The 16,152-nt window shown below is 49.4% G+C and overlaps 1 protein-coding gene across 5 annotated transcripts in view; it reads right to left on the bottom strand.

Moving 5' to 3' along the window:
• PKNOX2 (PBX/knotted 1 homeobox 2) overlaps nt 1–16,152 on the bottom strand; it is a 280,016-nt gene that overhangs the window by 40,167 nt on the left and 223,697 nt on the right. For all 5 annotated transcript variants that reach the window (XM_040483432.1, XM_040483435.1, XM_040483436.1 and 2 more), the window contains one exon: nt 5,787–5,958. In XM_040483432.1, coding sequence (XP_040339366.1) covers nt 5,787–5,958 — 172 coding nt within the window. The remainder of the gene's footprint in view (nt 1–5,786; nt 5,959–16,152) is intronic.

The following is a 16,152-nucleotide window of genomic DNA, read 5'->3' as shown; positions in this document are numbered from 1 at the left end:
ACAATGTATGTAAATGCTCTGGGTGCATAGTGGCTATCTGATAAATGTCTATCCCTTACGCTACCCCCCTCCCCCACCCCGCTGCCACCAAGTTCCTTTCTGAAAAGTGGCCTCTCTTGTAGGATCGTGGCCCCCTCACTTGATAGTCATAAATCCTTGCCTTCCAAAACATTTATATACATACCACTTTATGATTTGCAAAATGCTTTTCTCATCATCATCTCACTGGAGTCTTCTAACCATGGGGATACACAGGTGATACGCTCGGGTAGCCAGAACTCCGCGCGGCAGTTAGGGAGGTATCCATTCCCTGGGGGACAGGTTCTTTTCACCCTCTGCTCCTTCTGCAAGTCAGGAAGCTGGAACTACTCTCCCTCACTTACACACAAAAGGGTTTATAAACTTGCATTCCTTAAAGTGCTCAGATATTTCCTGCGGGTCATTAGGGCAGCCAAAGCTAAATTCTAATCAGGAGCTGTTCTCGACCAGACCGGCTGGATCTGAGCAGTTGGAAGTGCAGCGTCACTGGAACAAGGAGCAGGATGTGGAAGAAAAGGTGAAGACTGGAGGTGCGAGAACTGCCAGACGATTAGGGGATAAAACGAAGGGCTATGGAAGCCATCGTGCATGACCAGCTAAATCACGTTTTAGTCAATAAGGCGACACTTCTCCTCTGATGTCCTCAGAATTTGGAGAAGCAAGTGGTTCGGGGGAAAGAGGTGGGCTTTGGGAATTAGACCCACGTGGTGCAAATCCCAGCTCGGCTGTGGGACCCTTACTCCTTGATTTTCTCCTCTGTACAGTGGGGATGTCAATAACTACCTCATGGGGCTATTACGAGAACTGAATAGAGAAGGGTGGTCAAGAACAATGGGGTTTGGAGGCTGAGTCTCTGGGGTCTTTCACCCACTGAGAAATTCTGGACAACTTACTTAATCTCCAGACTTTACTTTCCTCATTTTTTCCTGTAAGATGGGATAATAATAGCAACTCCCCCAGAGTTGTACTGAGGATTAAACGAGATGCATCTAGAAAGAACTAAAAACAAGAGCTGGTGCATCCAGAGCACTAGAGAAAGAGTAGCTAGAAGTCAGCATGACGGTTAAGAGTGTGGGCGCTGGAGTTTGAGACCTGTGCAGTATCTGACACGGGCCTCTGCCTTGGACTAGCTGTGTGATCTTGAACTAAGTGATGCCACCTTGTGTCTCAGTCTCCTCGTCTTTAAATGGGGATAATAATAATACTTGTAACCTACCTCGTGGGTTTGAAAACAGGATTAAATAAGATAATACCTGTAAGGTGTTTAGAATGGCACCTGGCACCTGGTAAGTGCTCTATAAATGTTAATCATGACTAGCTTTGATTATCCTTATTTGCTTTCCCTTTCCTGGTGTTGGTAAGATTTTTCTGTCCCTACGTAGGGACCGTGGGACTGAAGCCTGAAGTGAATGACTCTGAACGGGGCTGCCTGAGGTCTCTGTGGGCCTAGACTTCTGGCCTGGTTCCTTCCTGTGTCTCCTTATTCACAGCCTCCGGCCTCTGGCCCTGCCTCTTTAGAGTGGGCCCAGGAGTCTGGGGGGCCCCATTTTGGAGCTGGCTTTGCGGTCAGGCAGCCATAATCTGTCCCTCGAGCCACACCAGAGTCTCATTAAAACGTGCCCCATAAATGTTAAAAAATTTACACATAAAAAAATTCCATGCATGAAACTGAAACCGTACGTTTTACAGCCTCGGTTTGAAATCTTGCATAATATATAAAACCTCGGGACTGCACTGGGGGCCCGTAAATCAGATTTTATAAAACAAAAAGCTTTTACCTTTCAAAGGGGTTTGGGGAACTTGCAAATTTTACAAACTTTACCAACTGCCAGTCAGAGGCTGCTGGGTCCAAACGGGGGATCAGTGGGCCCGGTAAGAAATGGGTCTGGTGAGCGCTGGTTGGGTGTGCGGACTGGGGTGGAGAGTATCCAGAGGGAGGGAGCTCTGGATGGTTGGGGGACAGGGGGCAGTGTGCCAGCTTAGCCACCCACGGCACTGAAATAGGGAGGTAGAGAGGGCCAGAGAGTGGGGCACCAGGGGATGGGGGGGGGGGGGGGGCGGGGGGGGATCTGGAGAAGCTGGTGGCATTTATAAATGAGGGCGTTACTAACTCCAGAAAGAAGAGAGGTGGGGTGACCCTGGAAGGAGCAGGGTATTGGGAGCCAGCAGACCTAGGGTCTGGTCCTAATGAGTTATTTCCCTTCTCTGGACTTCAGTGTCCCCATCTGTAAAATGGGTAGTGGGATGGGCTGAACCAGCTTCTCTCCATGGTTTTCTCCGTAGCTGTTTGTGAATCTAAGTTTCCCTTCTGGCAGCATTGTGCTATGGGAGCAGCTGGCCCAGCAGGGGAGGGAAGTTCCCTCTGAAGCCTTCTGTCTGGGAACCTCTCTGATCTTTGGGCAGCTCTGGGAGAGCTCAGTCAGCCGTTCCCATGGGAACCTGTCTGGGAGACTACTGGGAGCAGGGGAAGGGACCAGTCAGCACTGTGATTTGCATGGAGGATGGGTGGCTGGAGGTGGGAGGATTGATGCCCAAATGGCGGGTCTGGCAAGACTGGGGCCGACGGGCCCTCTGCGCTTGGGAGAAAGCAGGATCAGAGCGTGGCTTGAGGGTTCAGGGTGGGCCAAAGTTTGGGGGGACCCATGTCCTCCTGACAATCCCATTTGTGAAAGTCAATAGTCAAGGGCAAAGGAAAGCCGCCCTGACACACATATATATAAAAAATAAATCTCTCAATTATCTCAGCTCATTTGCTTGGGGTCTCTCATTTTATGTCCCTGCTCCGCTGCGCAGTATATCTGTCCGGATAAAGAGTTACAGTCCGTTGGGCTACGTGTACAGGGTTGTAAAAAATACAGATGCCAAATTAACTGGCTGTGGCACTCAGCAGCTGATTGAGCTGATAATGACGCGATCTGACCTTTTTCTAATTTCTAATTATGTGCATCTCGGCTGTGCTGGCTACATGATTCTTGTTCTAATGATGGCTCCTGTGGTTGGCCTCTTCAGCTGCCCCCTCCCGACACAGAACTACAAATGGGGTGGCAAAGGGTCCTGCTTGACCCCCCCAAATAAAGTTGCAGGGGCCCAGCCACACGGTCTCTTTGATGGCCAGGAGGAGGGTTTGGGAAGGTGGATCGCCTCACCCAAGGGATACTGCATTTGAGATTAACCTTCTGGATGCCATGCATTTTTAAAGGACATTTAGTTCCACATGCCATCTTGTTAATTTTTTTGTTACAGTCACATGAGACAGGTGTATTAGATCTACAGACGAGAAAACCAAGCCTCAAAGGAGTTACGTCATTAAAGTCACACAGAGGGTAAGCAGTGAAGCCAGGCTCAGGCCCTCTGTCTCTAAGTGCTCCTTCAACCCTCTCTATTTATGTATGTATGTATGTATGTATGTATGTATGTATGTATTTATTTATTTTATTATTGTTTTGTTTTTACTTTATTTTTTAATTAATTAATTAATCTACTTTTATTATTTACTTATTTTTCAGAGAGAGAGAGAGGGTGTGAGTGAGCGAGGGGCAGAGAGAGAGGGATAGAGAGAATCCCACCCAGGCTCTGCACTGTCAGCACAAAGCCTGAAGAGGGGCTCGAACTCACAAACCATGAGATCGTGACCTCAGCCGAAGTCAGATGCTTAACCCACTGAGCCACCCAGGCTCTCTTTAAACAAGTGACCGGTCAGCCAGTCATTGACCGTGGCTAGCACATCTAGGTAAATCAGGCCCATGTGGGTGGGTGCGATATCTGAGGACGGTTCCACCAACTGCCCCACTCCCAGCCCAGTCACCCAGGACAGACGACCAGGCAACACCAGAGATCTGGGGCCACTGGGGCAGCTGCTGCTACATCCACATCCCTAGGTCAGGCATGCATGTAGCAGACACTTAACCAAGTTTTGCTGGGTTGAACCAAGAAATTGGATTCTTTGAGTGAACAAAACCCAGAGAGACCTAGGCAGTGTTAGCAAGGGGAGAGCACAGAGCTGGCCCCTTTTTGGTATTTTCCAGGTTATACTGGAACAGGAGCCTGTCCTCAGTGTGTCTTTGGTAGCTCACCTGGCAGGCAGTGGTGGGTAAGGTACGTGAGGTCTGTTGCCCCAGGACTCCTGCTTCTTAAAAAGGTTTCCATTCTTTTATATTACTCGGTCTGATTTTAGGTATTTTCTACCAACTTAGGCCTCAGCTTCTTTTTGTGTCATGTGACAGCAGGGGGTCCTGGCCCCCCCAGGCACAGTCTAGCTCCCCCAGAAAGAGCAACCTCCTCTCCTGGCTGCCTGGCTGCCTGGCTGCTGTGGGTCTAAGTTCCAAGGACCTGCTTCATAGCTGCAGTTCTGAGATGGTAACCAGCTGAGCTGCAGGGTAGGGCCAGACCAGCCTGGAAGGAACCGGACAGGCAGTGGGCTGGGCTCCCGGGAAGTATGGCTGCTCAATCCCAGCCAGGGAAGAGGGAGGGCCAGGGATGAGCAGAGTGGTACCTACACTAGCATTTCTGATGCCAGGTAAGCGCTTACTCTCTGGCACGTGTTCTCTCTCTAAACGCCAGCCCTGCTCTGACACTTCACGAATTTCCAGGCCAGGGTGGGCTCTCTCCTGGCAGCTCTTCTGGACTCCGTAAAATATCACGTTCAACTCTTGAAAGAAGCAGTGGGGTGGGTAATTCACAGCATAGAATGATACGTAAGTCACTTAAATCTGTTCTGTAGGTGCTCTGAGTGTGTGTGTGTGTGTGTGTGTGTGTGTGTGTGTGTGTGTGGTGTGTGTGTTTGGGACCAGGTATCAGCTAAACTCTGGATCCAAGAGGTCAGCACTATAATCACTCAATTTACGGAGGAGAGTTTTGCCCAGTTTCCAAATTCACCATGCATGATGTGGGTAATCCACCCACAGAAAAATCAAGAATTATGGTTAATAATTAATAATTCCATCGTGACGACTGGACAGAGCAGTTTCTCTCTCTCTCTCTCTCTCTCTCTCTCTCTGTCTCTCTCTCTCCCTGCAGGATTCCCAGGGGAGAAGAGAATTTCAGATGTCACCTATAGTAGTGGTTATCAAATATTGTTGATTGCAGTTTCTTGGGAAGCTTCAAAATGTAGATTCACAGGCCCCTACCAAACTTACTGAATCACAGTGCCCAGGTGGTGGGGCCCAGGAATGTGTATTAAAAAAAAACCCTGTAGTGATGATCTGGATGATAAACTGGGTTTACGAGCCTGGTCTGTGTCCCTCAGATGGACAGGACATCTGCTGGCCTTCTCAACATGACTGTGTCTCCAGCTCTTTTTCTCTGTTGATGTGTTTGAATATGCCTGTCGCCTTCATCCTCCACACTGTAGCACACCAGCCATCAACTCGTCTGGGGGCAGCCCAAGACAGATTCACTAACATGCTGGGACTCCAGTCCTCAGAGCAGCTACCCCAGACCTTCTGGCTCCCATGCCTCTCCTTCCTTCCTGTCCGTGTTGCAAGGAGTGCTGGGTAGTGGGATGTTGGTGCCGCAGTGAGCAGAGAAGAAAAGGCCGCTGGCAGTAAGACCCGGGCATGCAAATCTTGGTTCAAGGAACCAGAAACGGTTCTCAGCTGCTAGATGGGGGCATCTAGTGCCTGCCCCAGAGTGGGCACCCCAAATTTTCTGTGGGATGGGTGAAGGAATAAAAGGATCATTTCTAGGGCATTTAGAGGGGTCAGAGGGTAGGAAGACCCTAGCCAGGGTGGGGGTCGGAGGGTCTTTACCAGATTGTCCAGTTCTGGGTCATCGCTGAAGAAGGCTTTGTGCTCCTGCTCCTGCTGGTGGACAAAGTTCTCGATGTCCACATCAAAGCTGGCGGAGGTGATGCACTCAGAGCCCTGGGTGGCCTGCTCACATTTCTCAAACAGCAGCGTCAGGAGCGGGAAAAGAGGGTGCCTGCGGGGACATCAAGAACTCACACATGCGCACACGCAGAGACCTGCTGCTGGCTGGGCTCAGAAGCCACCAGGGCCCCTTTCCCACATTCCCATCACTCCTTCTCCCAAGGTCCTACTTCTTAAGAACATCCCGAGTCCCCACACCAGCCTGGATGACAGCACTTCCTACCCTGGCACGGAAGGATCCAGTCTCCTCGTTGCTGGGGCCTTAGAGGGCTCCGTTCCTCCCCACTGGGTGCCTAACGCTTCTCTTTGGTCAGATAAGCTGCATGGATATTTGGTGAGAGATGATGGGTATAACTTATTTCAAAGAAATAAGTGTCCATTTCTGGGTCAGGGTCAACCCGGGAGGGAGATGTAGGAAGTATCCAGAAGAGTCCTGGGTATGAGCGGTAGTGCTTGGTCACAGACCCATTCGTGGCTGTCTGGAGCCAGCTGAGGGCCACAGATGTGCACACCTGTGTGTCTGCAAGTGTATGCAGGGGGATATGTGTGAGCTGGAATATTCGTCCCACACGTGGTGGGCGGTTATCTCCACCTGTCCAGAGTCTGCTGACTGACTCAGTTTAGATCAGACACCCCAGTTACATGTATAACATCTCCCTGCACCTTTCTATCGTCGTACACTTAGCACAACCGTGATTCGATGATTATCTGCATCACTGTTTTCTTCCAAGATTGCCCCTGTCGTAACGATCATTGTATCCTTAGGACCTTGCCCCACATGCTCATAGCAGGCACTTACTAAATATTTGGTGACTGATGACGAATCGGCAAATGAAGACAGTGTGAGTGTGAGTATGGGGTGTGTGGGCATCATTCTGTGATGTATTATGTAAGCTGAAGTGCCTACCTGACTGGCTCTAAGGGTCTTAGCTTAGACATCACCAACTCTGGGAAGCTTCCTTCACTGCTCCTGCCCCTGACCTACGCTGATGGCTCTCTGAGCTGTTTGTTTTATTATCTGCCTTCCTCACCAGACTTCGAGCTATATGAGGGAGGAACCAAGCCCACCTTATTCATCACTGGGTGTCCCGAGTCTAGAAGAGGTATGTGGATCCCAATACATACTTGTTGCATATTGTATGTGTGTGTGCCATTTGTACTTATAAGTGCATATCGTTCTTGTTTCCCCGCAGCATGTGTGAACAATCAGGTCTCAGCATCCCGGCAAGTGTGCATGTGTTTGCACATATTGTTGACCCTGGACCCTGCAGCCTCATTCCCTTCCACTATGATTCCAAAGAAAGCATCTGTCCATCCCTCTCTGGGCTCTCCTCAGTCCCTTGGGACCACACAATCTAGCTCTTTTCTTTTTGATTAAGCCCTGCTTGCTGGGAGAGGAGGAAGTATGTATGTTGAGCTTGGCTCCCGGGCCTCTGCCAACAGGGATATTCTAGTCAGTGTTGTCTGATAGAACTTTCCGCACTGATGGAAATGGTCTAGAATCTCTTCTGTCCAATATGGTAGCCACTAATGACTGAAGCCAACAGACACTTGAAATATGACTGTGGTGCTTGCAACACTGAATTTTAAATTTATTTAACTTTAGCAATTTTAATGTAACTAACTAGTCGCTTGTGGCTACTGGCTACCATATTGGAGAACACAGTAAATCTTGAAAAGGAAAAAAGATCATGCTTTTTTCCTTCCAGTACACTATGAACACACCAAGAGAAAGACTGAATATCCAGCCTATACAGTGTTTGTATGTAGATGGGGGAACCCCTCACGGCCTGTATTGGGATTCAATAATTCTGGGCAAAAAGACAGAAGGTGCTTAGTTCCATCTACACTCATACCTACACCTACTAGTCATTCTACTCAGGCTCAGGGGCAGTGGGGGGATGAGGAGACACAAATTCCTGACTCCTATGAGCTGCTTGGCATGGCCGCCTGTCTCTAGACACCATCTCCCGACCCTTGTTTTGGGAGCTGATGCATAAACATCTGGATCCCCAGAGTGCAGCCTAGGTTACAGTCTGGAGAGGAAAAAAGGGTCAATATCTAAGGATGGTGCATCTGCAGTCCCCAATTGCTAGAAGATCTCTTCAGCTCCGGCAGGAAGCCGGTAGGGAAAACAATGGGTTCGCTTACCCATCCGGTTGAAGACAAAGAGAAAACCAGGTGAAGGGGTTAAACTCCCGTGTAAGTCTTCATTTGCAGCCACTAATACCGCAGCATATTATAGTCTAATCTAACCTGATCCCAGTTTAATGCAAGATTCTCCTGGCCCTGAGTGGAATACCAAAGAAAGCCTCAGTGGCTGTAATTTAAGCAGAGCCCTGCAGTGGTTTAGCTGAGGGACATGAAAGGCAAATTCTAGACGGTGTTATGAATTATTGCGCCTTATGAACCTTCCTACTCTCAACAGATGCCTGCTGCCATTTAAACAGCCACTAGATCAATTAGGAATGAAAGGCACAAATCGACTCTGTACAAGGGCACTAAATTACCAGGAACTAATAATCCGCAGCATCGTGCCAGGTGCTGGGGGCGCAGCCCCCGCCCCAACCCCACAGCAGCCGCCGGTCACTGCACATTCCTTTCTCACGGGTTGCAGGGAGGGTGGGCAGCTGCTGAATGGAGAGGGGATGGTCTCTGTGTGTGCGTGCATGTGCATGTGTGTGCACCAGGGCTCAATGTAGGCTGTCAATGAGAGCGAGTGTGAGTGTTGTGTAAGTGTTCCATCCCGTGTGTTTTTATGGTGTGTGTCCATACAGCGCGTCTATGCAGAATGTGTGCACATATGGGTTGTGTGTATGAAAGTGGGGTTCAGATTTTGCGTGCTGTGAGTACAGTGTGCACATGCCCCATGTTGTATGCAGTGTGTGTGCACGCGTTCTGTGTTATCTGTATGCGGTATGTGCGAGGGGATTGTGTGTTCTGTGTACACAGCATGGATGCCATGAGGGGTGGGGAGGAGGGAATCTGCCAGTGATGGAGTCTCCCAGCACAGAGTTCGGGTAGGTGGGGAGAGTAGTCTTCTTCGCCACTGTCCTTGCCCCTGCAGGGCAGAGAGTAGTCTGGGAAGGCCTCTCTGAGGAGGTGACATTTAAGTTAAGCTTCAAATGATGGGGAGGCAGTCATGCAAAGATCTGAGGGAGGGCCATTCCAAGCAGGAAAAAAAGCAAAACACTAAAGATAGGAATGAGCCTGGCACATTTCTAGAACAAAATCCAGATGAGTGTGTGTGGAGCAAGGGAGGCAGGATGGGAATAGAGGGAGATGAGGTTGAAGAGGTAAGCAGGTGTGGTGGAGGCACTGTCACACACATGGGGAACAATGTGCATCTTCTATGCGGAGCCACAGCAGGGGCCCTTTTTATAAATTTCTCACTTCCGGGTGTCAGATCTCCCCAGAGAGAGAGAGAGAGAGAGAGAGAGAGTGTGTGTGTGTGTGTGTGTGTGTGTGTAATGTTTTCTGTGGCTTTTGCTATCTCTCGGAAGGAAACATCCTTTCTGTCGCCACCTCCCCTCAACCCCCCATTTAACCACGGGCCCCTGGAGCACAGAACAGACCTCATGGGTACTGGGATGGCCACCTCTCTCCAGCCCCTCCCCGCCTGGGCCACACAACCAGCTCCCAAATCACACTTCTCATATACCTACCCTCCCCAGGCTCCTGCTTCTGCTCACTCTGATCCCTGGATCCCTGAGCCCAGGGGCTCAGATGGCACCTGAGCTTGCCCACAGCTTTTCTGTGACTGATAGCCAGCGTCAGTGGGCTGCCTGTAGCTCCCATGCTCTATCTGCCTGGATCCCTCGATAAACCCAGACTGCTACCTGTTACCTGCTACCTCAAGCGTGGGGATAGGTGAGACGCTGTGCACCACCTCCTGAGAAACCAGCTGTTTCCCGGTGACCCAGCTGGGTCCCGTGGCTGCAGTCATGCCATGGGCTCCTCTAAGGCTGTTCCCAGCCCGGTTCCCGGCCCCTTTCCCAGTTGTCCAGACTATGCGCTAACCTATACTTCTAAGCTTCCCTCCAACATCACCCTAGAAGGCTACAGATGAGGCCGGAAGTCTTCCAATAGAGTCCTTTCCAATAGCCCTTGCTGCAGGCTTGGAGTGGGGTGGGGTGGGCAGGGACCATGGGAGCCAGGGATCTTAGCCACCGGGGAGATGAATGGTCCTGTCTGAACCGGGCAAGGGATGGGAAGAAGGATTTCCAGTTAGGTGTGGGATTTGCTTCTTTATTCTTGGCCTTCCCTGAACTTCCATTTGTCCAACTACAATGGGTTTTAAGGAGTTCCTCTTCATGCTGTCCAGATCTGTTCCATTGTAGATCAATACCCTTCAGATGCTAGAAGTAAGAATGTGGAAACCCAGTCCCCAGTGCCCAGACGATGATGAACAAGATGTGAAAGATGGTCATTAGACTTTATTTCCAAAGAGTGGAGGACATTTGACCTCCCTAAGAGCTCACCTTCTCCCTCCCAGATCTTTCTCCGCTCTTCTCTCCGTCGCCTCCTGTCTGACCGCCCCCTCCACCCCAATCTCTCTTAAGCCGTTCAAAATTTGGAGGAAATAAATCTCACTGCACTAATTCAGTGAGAGTTTGAGCCTCGTCAGTGCAGAACAAATAAAAGGAGTGAACTGGCATGACATTTTACTGCAGAAGAGAGGTCGTTTCCAGCCACTAATAAAAAGGATTTGACACAGACTAATAAAGAGAAATGAATTTCTCTAATGGCCTAATTTAGCACATTCAGCACTGTGCCTCTGCCTGGGTGCTGGGGGGCGGGGGGAGCCGTGAGTGCCGACGGAGCCAGGAGCAGGGGAGATGCATGGCGAGGAGAGGGGAAGAAGAGATGATCTCAAATAACATTTTATTATTTCTTTTCTCTTTTCTGAGTCCTTACCCCCACCCCCAACCTCATCACCTCTCCTCAGGAGCATCTGAACCAAAATCAAGCTCAAGATATGCAGTTTCTGTTAACGATCCAAAGAAATAAAGAACCCCTCTCCACAGACTTGCAGTCTTGTGCTAGCTTAAGAGGGTGATTAAACCGGATGTGTTGATTTCTACAGGGGTTTAAGCCATCGTTTGGTTTAATTACTTCTGACATTTCTGCCTTCGTGTTTTTTACATCACCCACTTGCTGGCCTGCAATGCCCAGTTTGGGCTGCCCCCCGGAGAGCAGATTGAAGACAAGGCAGGATTTTGGCTGAAGCCCTTTGGCAGTGGTGAACATCACCCTCTCTCTAGCCGCAGAGAGGCTGAGCCACCCCTCGCTCAAGCCCAGGTTTTTCTTCAGGGCAAGGCAATCCCCCTAACCTGCCCCCTCCCCGGTGAGGCTTCTGAGAGCCTCAACACAGCCCATCTTATTCTTCTCTACCTCAGGACAGATATTCTATTCTATTCTATTCTATTCTATTCTATTCTATTCTATTCTATTCTATTCCGTTCCGTTCGTTTCTTTCTCTTCCTTCCCTCCTTCCTTCCTTTCTCTCCCTCCCTTCCTCCCTTCCTGCCTTCCTTCCTTCCTTCCTTCCTTCCTTCCTTCCTTCCTTTCTTAGATTTATTTATTTTTGAGAGAGAGAGAACGCGCCAGTGGGGAAGGGGCAGAGAGAGAGGGGGACAGAAGATCCGAAGTGGGCTCTGCGCTAACAGCAGTGAGCCCAATGCAGGGCTCGAACTCATGAACTCTGAGATCATGAACTGAAGTTGAAGTTGGATGCTCAATCCACGGGGCCACCCAGGCGCCCCAGGACAGATATTCATAACATAAATTGTCCTGATAGGTTTCCCTAACACTTCTAAAGGCCTCCAGGGATGGAGACCACCACTTCCTTGGTAATTCGCATACTTGTACTTAACTTCAAGTTCCCCTATAAGGCTGAAGCTTGTTAAAAGTATTCAAGAAAAGACAGTTGGACCCTTTTCTGTTTCTCTTCCTTCCCCTCCTTGGACAACCTAGGTTTTTGGAAAACAAACAAACAAACAAACAAACACACACACACAACTTTTTAACATTTCTTTCTGCTTAGAGGACCAGAAATACAGAAGCAGAGGCAGGAAAAAGTTAGAAGGAATGTAAAAATATAGAGCTTCAGGGAAAGTAACATGCAAAGAACACAAGAGAAAGAGACAGAGAATAGATATGTAGATGGAAACAGAGCACTGCAGACTGGGGGGGTGGGGGGGTGGGAAGGGGGTGAGGATGGTCACACGCAGGGAGGCACGTTAGTGTTGAGTTCTCTTTCTGGGTGATAAACCTTGTGATTCACAGTCATGCCACTCTGTCACTTCTGAGCCTCTCAGCCATCCCTTCCCTTGTGACCTTGGCCAGGACTGCAGACCTCAATTATGGGTCCAGCCAAGTGTGTGGCAGCCTGCCTGGCTATCCACCTCCTCTCCCTGTCACTGACCTTGGAGCCCCTAGGCCTGTCCTGCACCTCACCTCACAGTCCAGACTCATTCAGCTAGGGGGAAGATGGACAGAGGAGGCTCAATGTTGGCTCTCACCCCCCTCCCCGAGCCCTGGCTACGTCTTCCAATGGGAACAGAGGTCAGAGCCTCCAAGGCCCGGATGGGATGAGGGATGGACGGTTCAGAGGATGGAATGATTGGCAGGAGAGCGAAATTTCTGGTGGGGATTTTCAGTGATGAGCCAGTGGGACAAGAGGCCTGGTCAGGGTCTGACTGCTGCAGACGATATTAGTCTACTGGCCAGTGAGGTGGGGTAAGGTGGGAACAGCAGTGACCAGGCTGACTCTGCAGCTATCCGACCTAGTCTCCACCCATAAACACAGGGCAGGTCTTGAATTACCAAAGACTCGGCCCCCTGGAAAGTCCACCCAGGCACTGGCATTTTGATCCTTTATTTCTAGTGCCCTAGGTCAGAGGTCACAAGAATCACAGAATCATAGACAATACCCTGGAGTCACTTTCCAGGACAGCCCCCTGTCTTTTTCTTGGGCATCTATTCAGAGCAGAAGCCCATTACAAGTATTCGTGTTGTTTCGCTCTAGTGAAATTTCTCTCGGAGGCTAATGAAATAAAGTTCACGTCCTCAGGTGAACGTTCCAGGTACATCAGGGTGTGGCCTCAGACTTCTGTATTTTTTCTCAACAGACTGAGCAGAGAATGTGCTGTTGGACAGACAGCAGGTGCACTCTGGCCCCCTTGTCTTTTCACTCACCGCCTTCACAGACTCAGGGAAACTGGACTTCTAGCACTAGCCTTTGTTCCTGCTGTTCCTATCACCTCAACTGGGTTCCTGGGTCTCTGCCTGTCCTTCTAATAATCTTCAGAATCCATCTCAAGATACCACCCACTGTACCACGGCTTGCTGGCGGGTCTCGCCAGTGAGAAAAACCATTGCTTCCTCTGAACCATCCTGGGAAATGTTTTGGGGTTTGTATCTTGACCTCACTCACACTTTAGGGTGAGAAGCTCCGTGGTGTGAGATAAGCACAGATTTCAGAGTGGGACGGTGGGTGTGCCTTTGGGGGCAAGTTACTGAATTTTTCTGAACCCCAGTTTCCTCCTTTATAAAACAGGGATAGCATCACCTACCACGCAGGTTATGGTAAGGATTAAATGAAGAAACACGAAGAGCGTCTGGCACTTAGTAAGCTATCAATTAATGCTTGTTCCACTTCCCTGGAAAGGTGTGTGGGCACCTTTTTTATTCAGAGCAACATCGACACCATCGGCTCCAATAAATTTCTATTCCCATATCCACTGACTCATTTGGCAGGGAAAACAAGCCCACGTGCCAATTCAAATAGGCACAGAAAGAGGAGGAGGAGAGGCAACGTACAATTTATCAGAACTCAGAACCTCTTCTTTTTTTTTTTTAACCAAAAAAGCACTGCCAGTAAGAATTTATTTTTATTTCCCTTATGACACTCATTAAATTCTACTAACTATAGTTGTTTGTGCACAGATCTGTCTTCCTCACTATGTGGTGAACTGCTCTGGTCCACGAACTCATCTGATCTCTTTTTGAATTCCCAAGGGTCATGCACAGTGCCTGGCACACAACAGAGGATCAATAAATATCTGGTGAATTAATGAATGGGAACAGAGGAACTATGGGAAGGAAGGTTCTAAGACACAATCCTAAGGTTCTTTTGGGCTCAGAATTCATCTCTATAGCAAGACTCAGATAAAACGTTGCCATCTGGCAGCTTCTAGCTACAATGGCTACAAAAGGACCTGCCTTCCTTGGGCTCTGCTGGGTGTGTGTGGGGTGGGGGCTGGCGGGGTCCTGGAGGGAGGGGGGTTAGTGTGAAGGAAGAGCTCGCCCAGCCCTCCATTTCTCCTCCCCTCGAAGGCACCAGATGGAGAGAGCAGAGTGGGGTGGGGGAGAACGAGCCAGCAGCTCCTGGTTGGATATATTTTTACTTCAGGTGTGACGTTGAAACCATGCGGGTGTATTTTTAGTCCTGCCTAGTGGGTGGTGTGTTCGCCTGGGTTGCCTTGGAGAGGACTTCTTCTTGTTGCTAAATTGGAATCGCATCTGCTAGGGCTCCTGGGCTCCAACCGGCTCTCCTCCCCCAGGTGGGCGGATAGGTCCATTCTTGGCAAGGGTGGGGCCCAGGTCAGGCCACAGTCGACTACGTCCCCATCCCTTTGTGACACCACCTCCCACACCCCTGCCTTCTGGCACATTAAAAATAAAAATAATAATAATAATAACAAATGTGAAATCTCAACAAAGTGATTGTAAAGGCTAGTCTGCAAGGGCAGGAATACAAACCACCTAAAAGTTGAGATCTGTGGGGATCCCATGTTCAACCCTTTCGTTTTACGGAGAGGTGACTCAGGCACAGAAAAGGGAAGTGTCTTGCCCAAGGTTAGCTAGTGAGAAGCAGTCAGAGTTTCTGTCCAAGTCACCAGAGATTGATCTCCAGCAAGCATACAAAGTCTAAGGGAAGGCGTGTTGTGGGGAAGGCGCTCTGTCCATTCTGCCTTGGTCACTGGCGATGACTAAACACACACCCACACACACTTTGTGGCCGTCTGTAAGTTACAAAGTGTTTCCATGTGCTTATTGCATTCAAATGCTCAATATTCTTATTCCCATTGCACCAATTAGCAAACTGTGGTGAAGTAATGATATTAAGCTAGTAAGTGGCTGAGTTGAGATTTAAATCTGGAAATCCAAACTCCAAATTTTGCGCCCCCCCCATCTGTTATTTTTGAACCATTATCGGAATCACTTCCTCCTCCCCCCTTTCTCTCTTTTTCTCCTCTGTCCTTGAGTCATATGTGTCCTTGGGGTCACAGAACTGACCTGCCATGTTTACCCTTCGAGCATCAAGATCACTGCAGCACAAGAGAATCTCCATCTTATCAAAGGAGTTTCCAAAAGAATCTTCTCTCATGATAATAATACTTCTGTGTGTTTGGAGAGGGCTTCCACATTTTTACAGCTCTTTCAGTTTCTCATCTGATGCCTACCGTGTGAGGTAGGACAAGCTTATCTAAAGAGGTTAAATGATTTGCCCAATGGTAGAGTAAGAATTGAGACTGAAGGCTTAGTCTTATGTTCTCTCCACCTGACCACGAAATGGACTAGAGCTTGAGAAAATCTGAGAGTGGCGTCATGGTTAAAAGAAAGGCAAGGGGCGCCTGGGTGGCTCAGTCACTTGAGCATCCTACTCTTGACTTCGGCTCGGGCCACAATCTCATGGTTCTTGGGATCGAGCTCCATGCTCCGCACAGAGTCTGCTTGGGATTCTCTTTCTCCCTCTCCCTCTGCTCCTCGCCCCTGCTTACTCACGTTCTCTCTCAAAATAAATAAATAAACATTAAAAAAATTTTTTTAATTTTTTTTTACATTTATTTATTTTTGAGAGACAGAGAGAGACAGAGCACAAGTGGGGGAGGGGCAGAGAGAGGGAGACAGAATCCTTAGCAGGCTCCAGGCTCCGAGTTGACAGCGCAGAGCCGGACGTGGGGCTCGAACTCACAAACCATGAGCTTGTGACCTGAGCCGGAGTCGGACGCTCAACCAACAGAGCCACCCAGGCGCCCCGATGTTTTTTAAAAATTTAAAAGAAGGGCAAAACCGGCTCAGTCCAGCCCTGGTGAGAAGCCCCTGGCCACGTGAGCCCTCAAAGCCCCAGCCTGCCGGCCCTCCTCCTATTCCACTCCAGCTGGTTCACAGCAGCAGGAGGCCCAATTGCTGGCTATCTTCCCCCTTAAACGAGGGACAGATCCAGTCTAGTACGTAT

Source organism: Herpailurus yagouaroundi, unplaced genomic scaffold (genome assembly GCF_014898765.1).
Source record: "Herpailurus yagouaroundi ecotype Mexico unplaced genomic scaffold, PumYag 161, whole genome shotgun sequence".
Taxonomy (NCBI): domain Eukaryota; kingdom Metazoa; phylum Chordata; class Mammalia; order Carnivora; family Felidae; genus Herpailurus; species Herpailurus yagouaroundi.
The sequence above is the reverse complement of the archived record's forward strand: the minus strand, read 5'-3'. Positions and strand labels throughout refer to the sequence as shown.